The sequence below is a fragment of the Solea solea genome, chromosome 17, assembly GCF_958295425.1.
Source record: "Solea solea chromosome 17, fSolSol10.1, whole genome shotgun sequence".
In the NCBI taxonomy this organism is placed as follows: Eukaryota; Metazoa; Chordata; class Actinopteri; order Pleuronectiformes; family Soleidae; genus Solea; species Solea solea.
In genome coordinates, this window is record NC_081150.1 from 7,635,472 (window position 1) to 7,656,973 (window position 21,502).

General features: G+C 39.0%; 1 protein-coding gene across 2 annotated transcripts in view; it reads right to left on the reverse strand.

Annotated features, from left to right (window-relative positions):
* The window catches only part of LOC131443360 (MAM domain-containing glycosylphosphatidylinositol anchor protein 2-like), a 154,102-nt gene that overhangs the window by 28,075 nt on the left and 104,525 nt on the right, over window positions 1-21,502 (reverse strand). For both annotated transcript variants that reach the window (XM_058612919.1, XM_058612920.1), the window contains exons 10-11: window positions 15,716-15,988; window positions 6,682-6,830 (exon numbers count right to left, since the gene is read on the reverse strand). In XM_058612919.1, coding sequence (XP_058468902.1) covers window positions 6,682-6,830; window positions 15,716-15,988 — 422 coding nt within the window. The remainder of the gene's footprint in view (window positions 1-6,681; window positions 6,831-15,715; window positions 15,989-21,502) is intronic.

Here is a 21,502-nt window from a genome sequence, read left to right on the forward strand (position 1 = left end):
AGAGTCCTTTATTTCAGAAGCAGTCGGGGGAGATTTTGTATTCATCATTTTATAAGGATTAAATCATAACTAAGCAAGCTCAACCAATTCCCTTCTTCCTGCCAAACCCTGTTAGAGAGTAGTTCTCTCGTCCAGAAGAGCTCATTTAACTGATAAAGGAAATCAAGGAGGAACACTTATGGTGCATTTCCACCAGCCCTACTCGCCCCGCCACGCCACGCCACGTCACGGTTTAAGTAGCATTCCACTAGCATAGTACCTGGTACCAGGTACTATTTTTAGTACCTGCTCCTGCGAGGTTCCAAAAGCGTGCTGAGTAGGTACTATGCGATGATTGGTCCGACTGCCGGCCACTGACAGGAAGAGACGTCCCACACACAAATCAAGCCGTACAGCACCAAACTGTAGATCACTTAAAACTACTTAACAATCTTAAAACGTGGGTTAATCTCCAACAACTACAGGAGTCTGGTGTAAAGTCACTAGTCACTCGTGTGTGTGTGTGTGTGTGTCGCATATAAAACAAAGTCACCGCAGTTTCACTCAGCCGTGCAGTGATGACTCCGCCCACGTTAAGTAGGTACTTTTCTTGTAGTAGAGATGCAACCTAATCGTGCCGTGCTGTGCCGAGGCGAGGTGAGGCGAGTAGAAGCTTTGAATACTTAATCTCCTTTTTTTTTTTTTTTTTTTACAGGTTGGAATACTAACCTTAGATCTCTCAACCCACGTTTATTGCATGTTAGGCTCATAACACACCCATGATTAGTTAAGAGGTCTTATTACCTGTTTACTGTTCACCTTTAAAGTACACAAGTGAATTTTGTAATCTAATTGTCTTTAGGTGAAAACTGTTAAACTGACTGAGTTGAGTTCTGTTGCTGCCATTGCATATTTCATATAACATCAGTATAATTATCATGTCTCATGTACAGATTACGGTATCTTGAGTCACCACAGTGAAAGAGCGTGTACATTATAAAGGATGTTCTCCAAGTGACAACAAACAGGATGTAGAATGTTCCCACTCCTCTACCAATTAACCTTGACAATAAGTATCAGTATAATCTGAAATTAAAAATGCTACACAATTATTTTTTCTCTCTCTGTGAGCTGTTGACAGTTAGCTGCTCATTAGCCAAATTTACTTTCAAAGCAGAGTCCCAGCTTCATATATTTGCAGATTCATGTTTGTTTTTTTCATTCAAAATACACCGTGGTCTGCATTATACAGGTTTTTTGCTTGTTCAGTTCTTTCTTTTCAAGTTTCTCCTCACTGTGTTCAGCAGAAGAACCTTGAACTGATTCTCTGTTTTGAGCAATTCTGAGCACATGAGAGAACCTGTCTTTAGGTGAGTTTAAGTTCCGGTAACACTCACACACAAAAAAAAATTAGCTCATGCTGTTCATGTCTTGTGATACAATACAGCACCTCCGACATGCCAAGAAACAAAATGAGGGCTTACTTCTGCATTTGCTTGGGGGCAAAGGAAAGAGAAGGGTATATTTTATCCTTGAGACAAGTTACAGCTTCTGCATTGCAATTAGTGACCATACATGGCTTTTCAGCCAAAGGAGAAGATGAAGCCTGTTACTACTATAGAGACTGTGCCGAGTGTGAAATAAAGGTGTGATAGCTGTGAAGCAGGTTGTGTGAGAGAACAAATACCAATTATGTAATTACTTTGAGTCTGGATAAGCCACAATTATGGTGTGGAACTTTTCATCACCAGCGGTTTGTAGGTAAATAGAGTGTCTGCCGCTGCTATTTGCACTTGTCCCTGTCTATTCTGTGAAAATTGCTGCTTTTCTTCAAAGAGGCGTTGCAGTTAATTGCCATAAATTGCATAAATGTTGACCTGTGTATGAACGTCTGTACGGGTTTGAACATCAACAAAAAAGAGGGTTTTGGTTTCCTGATCACCTGTGACGATGAAGAGACATACTCGGTTATTTATACTCGTCCTAAAAATACACACAGCACATTTTACACTGATCAAGACAACAGATGGAACACACAACAAAAACAAAGTACACCGGAGCTCCTCTGTTAGCACAACTGTACTCATGTCCTCTCCTTCACAACATCCATGAACCATCTCTTGCCCGGCAGCTGCACCTTCAACATCCTTTGTCCAACATTACACAGACAGACAGACAGACAGACAGACAGACGACTTTATTGATCCCTTTGGGAGGTTCCCTCGGGGAAATTAACAGCTCCAACATCAACACACAGCACTGTTAAGATTAGAGTCACACTTTACAGGAGACTGGAAAAAGAAACATCCCAGGTACCAAACACCATAAAATATAGAATAGAATAAAATAAGCTAAAAATAAAGATAAAATAAAAATAAAAATCTAAAAAAGTATAAAAATACAAACGTAAGTGACCCATGCCATATATATATGTATGCATGTATGTATGTATACATACATACATACAAACACATATACATGTATATATATATATATATACATATACATATACATACACACACATACATATACACACATATATATATATATATATATATATATATATATACATACATACATACATACATATACACACATATATACATATATGTACATACATATACATACACACACCTAGTTACCCCGTATTGCCCAGGGTTTTATTGCACATGTCTTTAAGGTTTTATTGCACATGTTATTATGTTGTTATTTATTATATTGTATATTGTTATTAATTATAATAACTATAATTATTAATTATATTAATTATAATTAATTATATATACACTGTCTCTCCTCTGCACGTGAGCAAAACGACTCAACCTTGCTTCTCTTACATTATTTCCCAACCGTTCAACCTGAGCTGAACACATATATATATAAAAATCCAATGTTACAGAGTTTCGATCAGATACTTTGTGACTCAGTTGAGTGTTTATTTTGTCTGCACATCTCATCTGATTTGAGCGTTATTACTTTACAAAATGAATACAATGTTTTTCTTACATTAAGTGTAATAGAAAACACCGTAGGTCTCAGGAAAAAAAAAGAAAAAAAGAAAAATTTAATTTTGAATGGATATAATCTTATATTGCTATGGGAGCACCCTGTCAATTTACTGTAGGAGGCGTCCTGGAGCGTTTCATCTTACCTCATTACTGTTCACAGTACCCACTGTTCCTCACTTTCTTTGCTATGTTCAAGTGCAAGATAACAGTGTTTTAAATATATATATGTATATACATATATATGTATATAAATGTGTATATATATATATACATATATACATATATATGTATATATGTATATATATATATATATATATATATATATACATATATATGTATATATTGGAGGCTGGAAAAACACTTTTTGTGTGTGTGCTTGTGTGTCTCAAAGCTCCAGGCAGATGGAGTCTGTGAGTGCTAGTCTTAGCAAACGCCACCTTGAACTCCAAATGAACAAATGGAAGCAAATCGTTCCAATTTTCCAGCATCAAATGGGCAGCTTTTAATTACAGTAAATGTGTAAATCAAATCAAAGTTCACATTTTTATTGAGCGTAACACTCGTCTTTTCATATGTTTGGAATCATACACATATTTTCCAATCTGATGTATAGCTTTTTGCACCTTTGTTGTTATTCCCATTAATGCTAATGAATCGAGTGCTCAATTAGAGGCTCTATTCACATTCCATTACCTTTCATTCTTCACAGTTTTCCCCACAGAGGCAGAGTGCCACATTGATTTAATTTCATTAGCTTGCGGTGGCAGTTCAGAGGCTTTTTATGGAGACTTCTGCAGGATTGATCAAAGTGATAACTGGATCCAAAAGAAACACTGGCATAAGTGGAATGTCATACCACCGCTGATCTACTATAAATTGCTTGCATGTAACCAGAAGCAAGACGGTGAGATGTGAGTTGAAAAAGTTATTGTTCAGGCACTGGAGGCAGACATTTAAGCTTTTGGACAACAGAAGGTTTCAAAGTTGTGGGCTGCAATATCAAAACCAGAGCAGGTATCACACCTTTCCACTGCATCTGTGTGATTTGTGTTTTGTGAGTCTTGCATGTGAGTGCCTTCCAGCGAGAGCCTTTTTTCCATTTCCCCTGTCATGAGGTCACTGGACGATAACAATCCATTACAGAGGCAGAAGATCTAGCAGCTCTAAATATGAATCCAAAAGTGGCGAGAGAAAATGATAATATTCTCAGGGAATTGCAGGGGAGTGGCCACTGGATCTATAAATAGAACAAAATGGTATAGTCCGTGCGGGGAGTTGTCTTTACTGCACCACTGTTTCACAGTCAGTCTAGGGGCGTCTGCATTTATTATTTTGTTTATTTACAAAAAGGAGCCTCTCTTCTTTCTCTTCTCTTTAATCTCCGCTTGTTCATTGCCTTCATTCTTTTGCTTTCTTTTCAGTTTAAACTCGTCTCCGCAAAAAGACATTACAACAAAAAAGAGAAATCTTATTATGTATCCGAATCAATACAAAACCCTGAGAGTCAATCAGTCACAGAGGGTATACAGTACAGCTTATGCTGCCAAAAAGGCTGAATTTTCCAAACAGCAAAAAAATCTCTTTCATCTGAGACAATAAAGGATTGGTTGTTATGCCTTGGAGGTAGGAAATAATGGTCACACAGTGTACCCTCTTGAGATATTAAGGCAAGAAGGGGGGAAAGAAATTCATTTGCCCAAACACTGATTCACTGCTAAACTTTTTAATAAACAAATGCAGGAAAAATGTAAATCTTAATGAGATTTCTGAATTACCATGGGTCTGCTCGGGCACAGATGCAGTCAATCTGTTTTTGCACAGAACCTGCTGGAAAACGAGGAAAGCAAAAGTATGTTTCTGACAAGTATTTGGACGAACGCTTGGCCGGTGCAAACATGGGCCCTGTGAGCACAACATCATTTATTACCAAAGAGACCGACTGAGATAGTTGACAGAAAAATCATTGCACCACACCAACAAAACTGGTTTAGATTGTGTTTTTAAGCTTCAATTCCTTTAGGGTGCTGCGTGAAACAAACACGAAATTATATTATTTATTGCGAACACAACTGTCAGGCTACACTCGCTAATTCTGAGACTCAGGAGTGAGATGGATTCAGTATTGCAGCATGTGCTCCCTTTTTTTTGATAGACTCAAAAAAAAACCCAGTCAATTTACACTGGGTCGCCTTAAATAAAGTAGTTTACACTTTCAAACTTTATCAAGGGTTACCACACCTCGGTTGACATCAAATTCAAGGATTTTTCAAAAACTTTATAGGACCAATTCCCTTCAATTCAAGGACCGAATGTGCTGACTCAGCTTAAGATGGGAGGGAAACTTGTAAGAGCCACTTCCCCCATGGCGTCCACTTTTATTGACTTGCAGCTGGACAAGTTATTGTTCTTCGGATCTTGGGGCAAGTTAGTCTTTGTCATTTTCTTTGGGGAGGCGGAGATTTCCCCAGGCATCACATCATTTTCTCTCTCTTGCTTAACGCTCATTGTTCTGCTCATTACAGCATCAAATACATGCTTCAATATGAGTTCTCGAACATTACAAATTCTCTGCTTCAGTCCTAACAACCTCTATGTGGGTGTGATCACACTGAAAGTGACCAATCATAAGGTCTCCACCTTGGTCTCCACCCCCAAACTGTGAAACGTCTGGTGAACTCGCGTGAGCAGATTTTACCTTTGAGAGCAGCCTTCACAGCTTAGTTGTTTCTCAAGCGCAGCTGTCTGAACTGAAGGACCTATATCGTGCGCGCGATGTAAATATCTGCACTTGTGCAGTAATATTATTTGCTCGTGAGCATGTGTTACTGCTCTCAATACTTTTAACATAAATCTGACGCCAGTGTTGTTAAACAAAATTCAAAATCCAAAATATTAGGGCTATTTACAAACTGTCAAGGATTCCAACGGCCTGTGGGAACCCTGTTTATCTGAATGTGTTTCCAAACTTGCTTCTGTAATTTAAAACAAAATACTGATACCAAATTCCATATCACCATAAATGGAACAAGAGAAAGAGAAGGGAAAGTATCCACCGACTGCCAAAGAAACCATGTCATGCATCAACGCTGTGAGCCTGTCATGTGTCGAGTTTACTGGAGTCGCAGGGAAAACAGAGCTGTGCTTGCTCTTCCTCTCTGCGGGGTTCCCTTTCCCTCCTCTGACAGAGCATCTGATGGCGGGCAAAAACAGTAGCAGTTTGTGGAAAACACAGAAGTTGCTCGACTGACTGCCCCTGACAGGTTCTTAGTGATTGTGTTTGGCTCAACAAAAGCTTCATTCACACATCCTCAAAAAACTGGAAGAATAAGACAGACAATTAATCAAAGTGCAAGATTTAGCATCGTCAAATTGCAAAAAAAAAACAAGCCCAAGCTGTGAAGGCACTTCTATCACATGCTTAAATTGGCAGTAAGAAAGGATTTGTACTGACCCAGGGCACAAAGCTGATGTTAATTCCTCTGTAAGAGGCCGACCAGTACCAATGACTCAACAATTGCTGTGCTGGGAGCCAACATTTCAAGTAACAACTTCAGGTTGTAACAAAAGCTTCCTTCTAAGAGAGTCCTGTGCGACAATAACATTTGGGTGAACGATGCACCCAAACGTTAAAGAGACAAAAGGTGAACAAAACAACAGGTTGAGCACACTGACAGGCAACTCTTTATCACTCTACCTGTTTGATGCCGAGTCTGTAGGCAACAATGCGGTCCACAGCATTGGGGTTCATCTGGGTCCACTGCAGCTTGAAGCCGTAGACTCTGGGTCTGTTCTGCCACAGAGGGCTGTAGGTGTCATAGTAGAACTCAGGTGGATACGCCTTTCCTGTAGAGAGAACGCACAATAATAACAATATTTAATGCTGCATTCCTTTTTAAAGTCATTTAGTGGAATTTAAACAGATTTAAAAATCCATCTCAGGGTTTTTAACTTTGCTTTTGGTTGAAAATATTTTTTTTTATACAGTCGATACGGCCAAAAACTTTCAAACAAACAAATGAGGTTAGATTTTTATTACTGAGCGATTGTGCTTTTAAGATTCTTTATGGCAAGAAAACGACAAACAAACAGAGAAGCATTTCAAACATCTGAGATAAAATATTCATAGCAACTTTGTGATTCTTCTCAAGGTTTGCACAAACCATAAAAACCATAAACAATATACAGTACTGATATCAACTGAACCTTTGCTATATTTATATTACACTGAAGAAAACTATATCACACTATAATCAATTATTGAATTATTGCCCAGCTCGACCTTAACCTTGTTTCCTGTCTCCACTTTACCGTGTCTCTCAAAATATTAAAGGTAGAAATGACAAATACATAAAGTATGGAGTCTCAAAACGAAAGCCTTTTCTGTCAAACTCCTGAAAGGTCAATTTAAAGACATACAGTGGATGATATATACCATGATGGTGTAGAAACAATGATGTGATATAGCTGACAATTTAACTGAATTTCTTTAAATAGAAGATATGCAAAAAACACTTTATCTTATTCATGTATACTTCCAAGTCTGTTGGAGGATTTTACAGTAAGAATTATAACTAATGCATAAATGTAATGGGTAAACAAATGGAAAATTGCAAATTGGTTTACCTTATTGTCATTATGAAAGGTTGTAATAATTACCAATGTATTACTATGTGGTTAAAAAAACAAACAGGATGAATAACAGACAAGCTCTACCTTTTTTTTTTAATTATTATTATTATTATTTTATATTTCAGGGACACTCAGCCCTGCAAGTGCAAATTCAAGAATATATAAAAGTAAACATGTAAATGATTCATTTGCTAAGATTTGTATAATTTCTATTTTTACCCACGCTTCATGAGATTCCTGTTGCTGCCATGACCCACTTTTCCCTATAGGATCATTAAAGTTTCATCCAGTGTTACGTGACATTCTGCGCCTTACAATACATTCATGGCACAGAATCAAAGCATGTGGCAGATTGTACTGTCTCATACATGTAAATATGTCATTAGTGTCCATGCCATGCAATGGTAGATCCTATCTGCGTGTGTGAGATGTCGCTTCACCTCAGCTAGAACAAAGATCGTCTTTCAGCACAGTTTTCTTAAATGGAATCCTTGAGGATTTATTTGCTGATTAAATGTAGTTTGAACAGAAAACATCTTTCAGTTTTTCAGTTTCCAGTCACAGCATACAAGTTGATTTCCAGCAGTTGAAAAAGGAGCTGACAGAACAATGCACTTTAATAAATATCTAACCTTCCATGCAAAAAAATAGTCATTCACCTCAATGACATGTTGTTGCATTTGTCCCTCTACTATTTGCACTTGTTTATTGAAGAATGACAAGACCCAGGGCTAAAGATTGTTAATGTCCGGGGAGGAAAAGGCAGCAGAGCAGCTAATGTTAGCTCAAACAAAAGCAGCCCTGGGATTTCATGTACCCACACATAGACGCAGCAAGTAGGTGATGTATGTCAGGTAATTAGACAAAACTCTCAGCGGTTTTTTTTTGTTGTTTTTTTATGTCACAGATGAATTATAGTCCATGTTTTACTGGTCTCTCCTTGGTATGAACAAAAATCCCTGAACCGTGGGCCTCATTTAAATAGACTCAGTACAATAAAACTGCACATTTTCAATCTCATTTGTGCTCAGGGAAAAATATAAAAGCAACCTCAGCCCTGCTGAGATCTGCCTTCTCTGTCTTCTCACCCCTCCATATATAATTGGGGTGAAAGCAAAATACTGATGTATTGTGATATTTCACGACACAATGCTGTATTGATTTTGTGACGCGCAATATCAAGAGATGAGAAATATTCTTGCTCACTTGACAGTGGTTTTTGTGTGGAACGGAACCCTTAGAACACAGAGCATTTTCCATTTCCATGTTTAAACGTACAGTATATACAGAGGCTATAAGAATGTGCAATATAAAGTGTCTTATATCCTTTTTTTCAGCACAACCTATAGGCAATTTTCAACTACATAAACACACCTGAACAAAAAGTACTCAAAATGTTTAAAATCGTATTGCATTTGTGAAATTTGGAAATAGGTCACAGTTCAAAGTTCACTTGGCTCATTTTTATGAAGAAAAAGAAAAGAAAAACAGTTGCTACTTTATATCACTACTAAAAATGCGATATGAAATAAATCATAACTTTGACTCAGCAACACATAAGAAGCCTGAAGATGTGACCTATAAACACACACCCCCAGAATGTCCGTATAAGGAGTTGTTCATTATCCCCATGGCAATTTACCAAGGACGCACCTGCGGCACAGATCCGTGCCCCGTGAGCACTGAGGGTTAAGCCTCCAACCACTAGTTGGCAGTTGACTTTCCACCATTTCCCTCCCTTTCCTTCCACTCCTCTAACTACACCACGGAAACTCTTCATCATGTACAGTATATCACATTATTTTGACCATGAGGGCTTTTCTTAATGTACCAATTTAAAGGGGGGGAAAACGCAATCCACTGCCTTGCTTTTAGTATCCCTTTATATCGCAATATATCGAATCATCACCTCTGTATTGTATTACAAGATTCTTGCCAATAAAAAAAACAAGCCCTCACATACAAACACCCCCCCCCCCCCAAACACAATTCTACAGGGGCTGACAGTGCTGAGGTCTGACAATACCACAATGAAAGGGAAGGGGAAATAAAATAGTGAATGTTGGATTTTGTGAAGGTCACACACTAAAACATTTATAGTCTGTTTTTAATTTTCTGTTTCAATGCCTACAGTAGGCTAGAGGCTCTAAATCCTGCACCGGATAGGAAAGAGTGTACAAGGATGGGGGTATTATTATATTTAATTCAACTATTCCAACTATATTCAAATTGATCCTATGCACGACTATTACCCGTCGTCTGTGTCATGCAGTGCTGTTGTCATCTAAACAACGTAATGGTGAGGCCAAAGACAAATGTTCTACTCCAGACAATAAAGACCTATTTTATTCTATTATATTCTATAGAATGTTGATGGACAGTATCACACACTGTTAGCTTGCACTTTTCATAAGATTTTTGACATTAAGTGAAATAAATAACACTAGCCTCAGCCTGTACTGATCATTTCTATACAGGAAAAGCACAATTATAAGATGGAAGAACCTGTGCTGTACAGTAATCTATACAATAAACATACAGCATCAGTTGTAATTGATGTTAAAGTATACACTGAGATAAAATGTCACATAATGAAAACAAAATGGGGCAAGCACTGTTTAATCACATTTATTTTGGATTAGACGGGAGAAAATATAATGTATAATATAATAATCAAATGCAATATGGTAGAGCCTTTACAGTTGGAAACAGTTGTTCCTATTTCATTTGGCCCCTGACTGGTTTGATCATTTCTCACATCCATGACATGAATAAGTCTAAATAAACATCCAGGGCCCCCCCCCCCCCCCCCCCCCCCTGCATTTTAGACAATTAATCAAGTTAATGATGCTTTGCTTGGGCTGCCAACTACAGATCACTTAGTCCTTACATGTAAAAAGCGATTTAAAATACAATATTCCTGATTTGGGAGAGAGAGGAACACTCATTCATCAGCCAGATAAAATCTTTACGAGGGGAAAATAACAAGCGAGAGTGAGACAAACACTGTTAATAATTAAAGAATGACATTTATATTTCAAATGTTTTGCATTAATGTGGACTGAAGAAATGCATCCGTAAAGGTTGCAGCGAACTACTACTGCAAATGAAGCTCTCCGTTATACTTGAAGACGCTCACATGCAGAAAACCATTTGAAAAAAATAAAAACAAAAATAATTACTGTACTGCTCAGGCTGACTCCACTGTAATATTTCACTGAACAGAGCCAGATGTCTTTACACTATACTGTACAGCAAATGTTACATAAGCCCGCCTTGCAGATGGTGTCAGTTTAGTTCATGCAGAAAATACTGTAAGTTAAAACAAATGAATGGAAGGTTAATTAAAGTGACTTCTGTCACTGTGTGTTTTCACAAACTGCCTTTAAAGATTCCCACACAGAAACGCATGATTTCATGTTCAGCACTCAAAGGCACAACTATTTAATCCACTGAATCTTATTTTGAGAGAAAAAAAAAAATGACACTCTTGGATTCACTGGTGAATCGTTTGCCTATTCAAATGTCCCGTTTTTATTATCTACGGCCCTCACTAATAATGATAGCTTATGAGTGGTGAAGCACATTATGTCACTCGCTTACACTGCTGGAAAGGATAACCCTGAATGGAAACACATAAAGCACAAAATAAAGAAAACTTAACAGATTTTTTGAAATAACTGCAGAAATAATGCAATGATTCATAGACACTCAGTTTAAAAAAAAAAAATTAACTCGACCTTGTTTGCAGATTTCCTTTTAATTTTTTTTTAAGGGTCTATGAATATAATTTGTTTGAGAAAACATTTTGTTCTAAGCTGGCCGACACAAACTCACCACCACCACCACACGAACAGCTGAGCGATGGTAGGGAACATCAGAGACATTGGGAAAAACTGAACTTGTGATGAGTCACTTCCTTCCTTATTATTCAGTTAGTTCCTCCTGCACTTCCTCCCTCCTTAAACTAACCCTACTGCTAACAAAAAGAAACAGAACAGCTTTAATCATTCATCACATTAACCAGGGCTGAGTTGTGTTTGTCTTGATCCTCTGTGGATTCTGATTTTATCCTCCTGGATCACAGCGTGCACAGCACAGCGCCAGTGTGAAATAATCACAACCTCAAAAAAAGCAAAAAAAATTGTAGAACAGATTGTGTCTGTCCTTCAAGCCTGACAGACTTTGAGTCTGATCACAGATAACGTTATTCATATGCTGCCTTTTTATTCTTTACTCTGACCATGTAATGTCAGTCATTACCACCGACAGGATAAATCAATGTCATTTTGTCTCTTTGAGCTGAGAAAAGAATTCAACATCACTCTCCATTCACTGTGGTGCTGAAGTTAAACCCAGGTGGACTGGGTCTAGACTATAAATGCAGGTAGCCAAGACGCTTTTAAGTCTTGGGACACCAAGGTTGATAAGGTTTATAACTCCCCGGGGGGAAGGTTATGGTTTTTGCTACAATATAAGTTATCTTTATAAAAATACAAATGTCCACGAGCAAAAGTTGCCTTCTGAGCTGTGGCTCAAAATAGTCCTTTATTTGCTTTTAAATAATGTCTGTGAGGGTTATTTAAAACACACATCAAAGATCATGCAAACAATCGAAAAAATAATGTAGAAATCAAGATGACAACTTTATGAGAAACAGAAGATGGATTAAGTAATATATTCAAGTCGACTGAATTCGCAGACTGGAAAGAAGATGAAATGATCAGAGTGTGTGTGTGTGTGTGTCAAAATATCAGATTGCAGTAAACACTGGGCTCCATTTCCACAGTGATTATGAATATTGGCTCCAATAAAAAGAGAAAGTAGAACCATACATTTATTTATTCAGATCTGAATTCATTTTGTGAGATAAGATAGTTTTGCTGTGATATACGGGCACTTTACAGATCTTATACATTTATTTTTCTCATCATTTAAAGTGTTTCATGCCATTTTCCCCTATTTATTTATTGATCTGACCAGGGAACACTAGGGTATTAAGGGGACACATCAAAATCTGATATAAAATGTAAAATCCTTTGACAAAATAATGTGACATCCACCAACTAAACCAAAATCACTAACCCACTTCCTGCTGGATTCAAAATCACATAGAAATAATATCTATATATCATATATGAGCATGGCCTGATATCTGTTTAGAATCCATTTCTTTAAATATTGGGTTTCACTGTGTCACGAGTACACACTGCAGCCTGAAGACAGGAGGTACGGCTAATGCAGGCCTGTGTATAAATCGCTGATGAAGCATGATTTCAGCATTTGCTAAAAAAAAAAGAAAAAAGAAAAAAGAAAAGGAAAAACACCTGAGGGTTCCCACGAGAAAGTGTGTGAGCCAAAGCTCAGTGGTACACATTACATCCCTCTGAGGTGTCTCTCCCCTGGCACAATTTAATGGCCAACTTGGCCACGGCAGCTAACTCACTGTTTCCACAGATGTCCCAGTTGCATTGCACATGGGCATCCATGCACATGCACTTATGTTCTCTGCTGGCACATAAACTTCAAGGCGTCAGAATAGAATGTCCTCAGGACGGGCCCTGCTGTCCGACTGTGGCTACGCACGTGTCTGTGGACATGGTAACATATGTATCGCACGACGCGTCGACTGGACGCATAAGTTTAATTCAGCCACTGAAGCTTCAGGCCAAAACCCCCATGTGAATGTGGAAGATCCACTGTGGTACGCAAGCTTCCTTTTGTAGAAAAATCACTGTATATACCAGGGTATGTGATCAGAGTGGAGCTGAGGAATGAAACAAATAACGATAATACATTTAAATTTAAATTAGAGTCACCTAATCTCTTGCTCCATCTTAATCTAATTTCTCTACACCAGTGTCCTGAAAGGTCCTTCGCTGATTTTGCTCGGCATATTTACACCACTGTATTTTAACGTTGGTGATGACGACGTTACTTTGACAGGTCAAAATTATCTCAGGTGGTACTTGGTATAAAAAGTTTGAGAACCACTGCACCAAGGCAACTGCCTGACCTTATAGGCGTGATACAACATAAATATATGAACCATAACAAATATTTCATAAGCTCCATCTTGAAGCGGGCTCACAAATCACACAAAGGAAGCGAAATCTGCTTTATCTCCAGCGGATTATTTTTTTTGGCCACACAGAATATTGGAGATCTCATTGTGTTGCAATTGGGTTTTCAGGATGAAATCAAAAAAATCTTAGAAAAAAATGAGCTGGAGTGAAGGGAACGCAGCAAAGCAGATTTCATAGATGATGGGAGGGACCAAAGTAGATTTTCTGCACCATGCTCATGCACTCGGGGAGTTACTAAAGGAGTCTCCATACCTTTGGCAACCACTGAGGCCAGATGGTGGGAATCTGGAGCATTTGGGGGTGGGGGGGGGGGTTTGGTGGCAGGAGAAAAAGTGAAGAATGAATAGAGGATGAAAGGGAAGGGAGTGGAAGATGAGCAATAGTGGGCAAAACCCCAGGCCTGTTGAGAAAAACAAATGGCTAGAGGGGACTCTCTACTTCTCTGTCTCTGTGCTCTACCCATTTCACCAGAGACGGCTGATTTATGACACACACACAAGACGGTGGGGTGAGGGGGCATTTTAAATGAAAAAAGTGAAGAATGAGGGGGAAGACAACATGGACAAAGAGAGGAGGAAAGGACATAGAAAATCCAAGTGGAAAACGGATGATTAGAGGATAACAATAGAAGGAGAGAAATGGACAGTATCAAAGAGAAGAGCATCCTAAGTGGCAGAGGATCAAAGTGACAAATTCTCCTCCTGTGACCCTGCAGCTCCTGTCTCTAATGGGAGGTCTGAGAGATTGAAACCTTTGCCAGAGTTCCTGTGGTCACTCAGTGTGGCCAAACTAATTTGGTCCTGTCATAACAACCAAAAAGGAGATGGACACTTGGCCCCTCTTGACGCAAGTGGAGAAAAAACAATCTAAAAAAAGAAAACAAAAAGGGGGATACATGTGTACTTTGTGAAGAACAGCCTTACAGCACGAGGCAGAGAAAGAGCCCAAATGATTGACGTGTCCCGCTGATGTGTTGATAGTCATTCAGTCTGACAATATGACATTTGTTCTTTCTGTCTGATTGTTATCGAATTAATTGTCTTAGCACACACAGAGGATTCCGCACCCATGAAACACAGTGTGACAACGACTCATGTGTTTGAGGAGCTAATGTCAGCTGTCCAACACACATACGTTCTGAGAAGAGATCACACTGGGCGACTGTCGACATGCACGTGTGCACCACAAGAGTAAATGCAAACAAAAACCTGTATAAATTGTGTGCATGATGGCTAAAAGTCTAACTTTCAAACTGAAGTGTGTCACATTTAAATATAAACAAGAGTGTCAAACCTTTGTCACACGGCTCTCTGTGTCTATGGGTGTTTAGATCTCAGTGACGCTCCTGCACTGAACTGATAAGTTTTATGTCAAGACAGACGGAGGCAACAGCAACACTGCGCTACTAAAGCCAGAGTTGACTACAAACAGGTTTGGAGTATGACGTGAATTATAATGCTCAAAAAACCCAGTCATTCAGACGTTTGATTGGATAAATTCTTCTTGACCACGCCTAACCCTGTCCTGCTGTGTATATATATATGTATATCAGATGAGAGATTGAGATCGTTTCTGTTCACGTAGACAAAACAGAGGCAGAATAATGAGATCAAAAGTTATGCACTGCAGCTTCAAATGCTAATTGGTGAACTACTTCCTTGAACAGCTTAATTTTCCTCATTTGGCTATAGCTGATAAATTTTAACACCGGACCCATTTCAACTGGTCTGTTTTTCCAGTGTACTTGTGATAATGAAGGCGCTTTTGTGTCTAAGACTGCACTAACCAAATCTTAATCCTCATTAAAGCTATATGGTTGTTTAGGCTGAAGCGAGGTTGGAGTTGATTAAACAGCAGATGTCTTTCCATCGAGCCAAACTTGCCAGAGAACAGAGAAGCCAGCTCCTCTCATTCTTTCAAAAGGAGTTTCTACAGGTAAATGTGCTTTTCTTACATTGAAATCGGTGCAAAATGGAAAGCTGGACATGAATAATAGCAGTAAATACACTGTACCTGTAACCTGGAAGGTGCATTTGCCAGCGCCGGCCTCATTGATGACATTACAGGTGTACTCCCCCCAGCCGTCTCGATTCAGGCTGCGAATCGTGTACTCTGTCTCGTCTTTCTGGGCATCAAAGGCTCCAGCGTGGAGCAAACGGTTTGAAAGGAGCCACTCGAATCTCAGCACACGGGAGGGATGTGCTCGCAGCACCCTGCAGGTCATCACCACGGGTCTGCCCAGGCCTTGACGCATTTCTGTATAAACCGGCTCCACCGTCGGAGGGTCTGCACAGGAGACAGAACGGCTTAGGCGAGTTCAACTAACATTTCGACGGGAACAGAAACGTCTTTCAAGAGAGTCAATGCAAGGGGAATGAGAAAGAACATCATGAAAGCTCTTAAAGAGGGCAAAGAATAGACGGAGAAAGGTGCAACGATGCCTCTTACAGCCAGACCAGATTGTCTATGACCTTCAGAAGTAATGCATGTACAGAGAGAAAAATTGAAAGTTAGAAAGTCAGAAAAGACAGGCAGGTCCCAAACCTACAAGGACTGAGTATGAAAAGAATAAATCAATACATTTAAAAACCTAAACATGAACATGTTACAGGAAAAAAATGGCTCCAGGCAATGCACAAAGACTTAAAGACTACACTGAAAAGGAGAGAGACATCTCTAATATTTAAACCTGAGCAGAGAGGAGAAGGGAGATTGAAGAATATTGTATGTAAACTTTAAACCATCAGCCGTATACAGTCAAATACGACGCCGGGATAAATGGAAAATGACATTTGAAAACAACTGTGGGACAAAGGGTGCAGGGTCATCCATTTTGCAGAGAAGCTGGAAGAATGTTCTGAACAAAATTAGTCATGCTTGATATAAAATTCGAAACAGGATGATTAAGTACACCTCAGTCTTTCAAATAGAATATTAGGAATATACTTAAGAATCTGGCAGGCTTCAACCCGAGACAACCTTGTAGTGAATTTGTTAGCCAGACATTACAAAGCAGGGTCAAGGACTGAATATGATCTCAAATATTGTCTCAAGTTTGTTTTTTTTCGTCACAAGGGCAAAATGGCAGTGCTTGTGCGTGCGAGCACAACAATGATATCGCATAATTTCTCCATCTTGAGCATCTATGCTCTTGACATGCTCACACAGATGCTTGACAAGAGTCACGGCAGGGCTTGAAGCCAGAAAAATCCTTAGGAGAAGAGACAGACTGACACTGAGCCCTGTAATTGCCTTCATATTTGCATAATTTCAGTCAAAGTAAAAGAGAGGCGGGTAACTAAAACCAGGGCTGGAATTTTAATTCTCAAACTGTAATCTGTTATGAATCACTGATTACCTGATTGAAACTGTAATCTGCAACATAATCTCCAACATCATTCACACTAGATAATATAATCTAATTACTGAGCCTTCTAAACTTGAGAGAATGTGCAATTAAAGAGAGATTTTTAAAAACACAAACACAATTAAAATTTACAGCAGATAACATTATTGATGTCATTATCTATGACCATAATCAGTGAGACATAGACTGTTGAATGTACTGAAACTATGATGCACATAATCTCAACCCAGGCAGTGGAGAATGGCAGAGCTACCAGGACAGAGACATGGAACATAGAAATTCACAAATGTCTCATTCCCACTGGTCAAAAAACCCATTTAAGATCGGGATTACATTTCACCACTGGGAATGTGTTTAATGACTTAGCAATTCACGCATGTTTTTATCTACTTCAGGTCTGATCAGCGTCAGTGGGAGCGACACCCATAACCTAGGCTCATTTCTTCTCCATTTGCAGCCCAGTGCTGCGACATGCGTTCACCTTCCAATGCAAGACAGTAACCACCATAAAAGTATCACTGAGCACTACTGTATGGGATTGTGTTGTTTTCTTCCTTCCTTCAACTCGTTTGGTTTATGGCACGTCTGTGACGGCACATGTGTACACAGTTTATTTACAATTTCTACATTAACTGGTTAGATTTTGAAGAATAAATACTGCAGATTTGTGAGCTTGGTGTGGTAACATGATCATATACATATGAACATGATCATATAAATATTATTTTTTGTTCAACAGGGTGATGGCCACCGTTAATGACATAATCTGATCCACTATTAAGCATCTTAAATGTAAAAAGTAATCAATCCTGACACTGGGAAACAGAACAAGCTTACACAACTCTTCTAAGAGGTTTGGTCTGTCGACTTCACCTGATGCCATTCACAGGCTGGAGGGTAAAGTGGTCGTAATTGGTCTTAAATGAAAGAACAATTAAGGCCTACTTCATTTCGCCTTTCTTGGGCTTTCACTCAAACCCAGTGACTTAACTTTGGATTTCTACTTATCACATTTAAATGGAAGGGTTTGGTGTGTTGGTGAATCAAAGCCCAGCTCTATAACTTCAGTGAGAGCCACTAGACAAAATTACAGTAAGTGCACTGACATTTACACAGCAAGACAAACGAGAACATTGTTACCTAACCCTACAGCAAATCAAAAAAGGCTCATGTAACCAAGGTTATGTGCAGCTGTCTGACAAACATGAGGCAAAAAGAAGCAAAAAGGTCCTCTGTAACATTCCCTATGCAGAGCTCGCTATGGTTAGTGCAGCAGCCCGAGTGGTGAGGGCTCAGAGTTGCTGTAAGTCACACGCTGAGGGAGAACCCCGAGCTCTGGCTGAGAAGTAATCCATCATCAGTCACTGGTGGATACCTTGACAGTAATGTGGAGAAAAACAACATTTAAGAGCGCAGAGGCCTTTTCCCCATGGTCCATTTGGACTGCCATCTACAGGGAGGAGGGAATAACAACAAAGATGTGGGAGAACGTTGGGCTGTGTGCGTTTGTGTGCAGGCCAGCACTTTCTGAAACACCGCATCAGTGGTTTACAATAAACCTCAGCTTCAGTCAAAATGGGTTCCATTTTTCATCCGTATGCTTCAGGTGAACGCATCAAGAGGATGAGCAGGAAAACTTGCAAAAGTATACAGTACCGTGTGGTATGTGAATGTGTGACTGCATTGTTTCTGTGCAGAGGGAACGTCTTCCCTCAAGGCTCATTGGACACCAGCGTGCTGATGTTTTGCTTAACTAACACTGTAAATATGATGAAATAAAACACTACAAGTAAAAGTGCATTTGAGTAAAACTGTCTCACTATTATAAGCAAAATATACTTAAAGTACAGAAAAATAAAAACACTTAGTGCGGTGCAGAGTAATGGCCCGATATATTATTCGGCTAATAAAAGTCAGTGTACGAAAAACAGCTGAGTCTGAAATTGCAGGAGGTGCTGTGGCCATCACTTACAATATCAGCTGCAAATATTGGCTGGATAAAAGGAAATAAAGAAAGAATGCTTGTCTCTTCCTTGCTGCACTTCCAATAAAAAGTCCACACATGAAGAGCCTCCGTATAACAATGAGGCCGCAAAGGCTTTCAGAGTGGAAGTTGTGCGGTGTGAGTGTAATTAGAGCCGTGTATGAGGACATCGTATTCTCGTCTCTGTGAAAGCAACGAGTAAACACCGAAGAGCTTTTGAGTTTGCATTAATTGTGGAAAAAGGAAACCACAAATATAAACTCACCACGGATAAAGGACTTTGTTTTTCTGCGACTCGAGTAAATACAGACAACTATGGATGGTTCGAGGGCTGAAACGATTGATCCAATTTCTTATCGATTTCTAAATTAAATATCAACTATTTTGATAACTGATTGATCAGTTTGAGTGATTTTTTTTAAATAAATAAAACAAGCTCACATTTTTTAACAAAAAAATCCCTTAATAATTAACTTGATCAATTAGCTGATTATGAAAATATTCATTAGTTGCAGCCCTTGATGGCTCTATACCACTTTTTCATGTTTCTGATAAAGAATGTATGTGTCACAGTCATGAGGTTCTAACAGTACTAATATTAGTCTGATACAATCTTACTTTCTTTCTTTTTCCCTACTCTATCTTAAAATATGTCCATGTGGGGTTTTTGGATGGCATCAGATTTTACGTTTTTTCTAAAAGCCACTGTTGGAGAATTCTCAGTTTGCAACAATGTGCAAATAGCATTTACTGCTGTTATAACTGCTATATACACAGAAATACAAATCTGCTACACATGTTTTTATTCAAAACTACCTTTTTGCACAACATCATTTCATTATTAAGTAAATGAAAACCACCTGAATCAAATCAAAACCTACTAATAATTAATATGAGGCCTCATCACAAACCAAGTAGTATAATGATATTTTAATTTCGATCCTATTTGTGATGAAGGGTAATTAGCTGCCAGGGAAAAAAGCAGTAGAATCAACAATAGTGCTACCCTTAAAGAAATTTAGTAGAAATATAACATAATAATACAAAATAAATATACATATTATAAATATACACTCTTAATCCATTCTGCATGCCTGATGTTTCCTCCTTGCTTACTGTCTGTTAGCATATGTTGGAATAACATGTGACAAAGCAGTGCTCCATTCAGAAATATGTCACGGTTTTTTTCCACAACAGTGTTGAGCAGATGTTCGTGGGAGTGTAAAAGAAAAACAGGGGCCGTGTTTTTGGATGGAAGCAAATGCATCCTTGTGGGAGAATAATCTTTGTAGCATGCTTCATTATTGAGTCTTGATAGAGGAAAATACATTCATTAGGAAGTCAAACAGTTATATACAGAATATTAAATGATAACCCTGATTCAACTGATTTATAATGAGTCCCTGTGTTGAATAATGTAGGGAAACAGTGCTTCGCATCAGTGCGCCCTCCTTCCCTCGCGCTGCAGCCGCTGCAATCAAACAACCAACTTAAGCACCATCTGCATTACCATATTGTTATTAAAACTTAGGGGTAATTTATGAGCATAAATACACAATTAATGATAATCAATGTGGAGTCTTCTGTGTGAGGGGTAGCATGGTGATCTGCTAATGGGTTTAGCACAGTCATTGACCAACTTATGAATTATTCTGTCTGTGCTCTGCGAAGGCTTGTGTTTACAACCTACATATTCGCTGACCTTTCCTGGTGTGGATTTAATGCAGCTGGTCAAGTCAATATTGTTCCATAAAAAAAGGTTAATAAAATTCCATCCCCAAATGTGGTGTGTGTGAGCTCTGCTGTAATGCAAAAGATTAATTTGCTGGCGTTAGGCTAATGTGAATCACTCTAATATGATTCACATTAGAGTGGGCCTCAGGGGCCGGCATTGCAGGCCTTCTTGATGCAGGAAGGAAAATTAATTAAAAACAACAATCGTGTAATTCTGCTCATTACTGTCCCCTCCACATAGGAGCTCTTTATCCCGGTATGTCTTTTTGATGCAAGTCAGATTTAGCAAGGAGCCTGCTCAGGGAGACATGGTTGCATGGTTGCATCAGGCAGGTGTCATGGACGATGTGAGGAGGAACAGAAGGATGCTGGGATAAAAGATTCCGGTGCATCTGTGCTGAAGTAGGAGCTTGATAAGTCTCACTCTGACAGTCAGTGGTATCTAGGACAGGAGACCACTCTATACCTCCATCTTCCCTCTATTCTCTTCTTTGTGTTCCTTCACTTCCTCTCTCAAGCCCTTGGACCATGCCAAGTCAGTTTGACTAAGAACATTAGGGTGTCACAGCTTGGGATTTGGCGTTCACAATTCTATTAGTGTGACAATTCTCAAAGGCAAACGTCTTCCATTCCTTCTACCTCCCCTCCCGACGTGGCCTCTGCCAGCTAACGGATGCAGGTTTTTACATATCAAAGCTGTTGACTTGCCACAGTC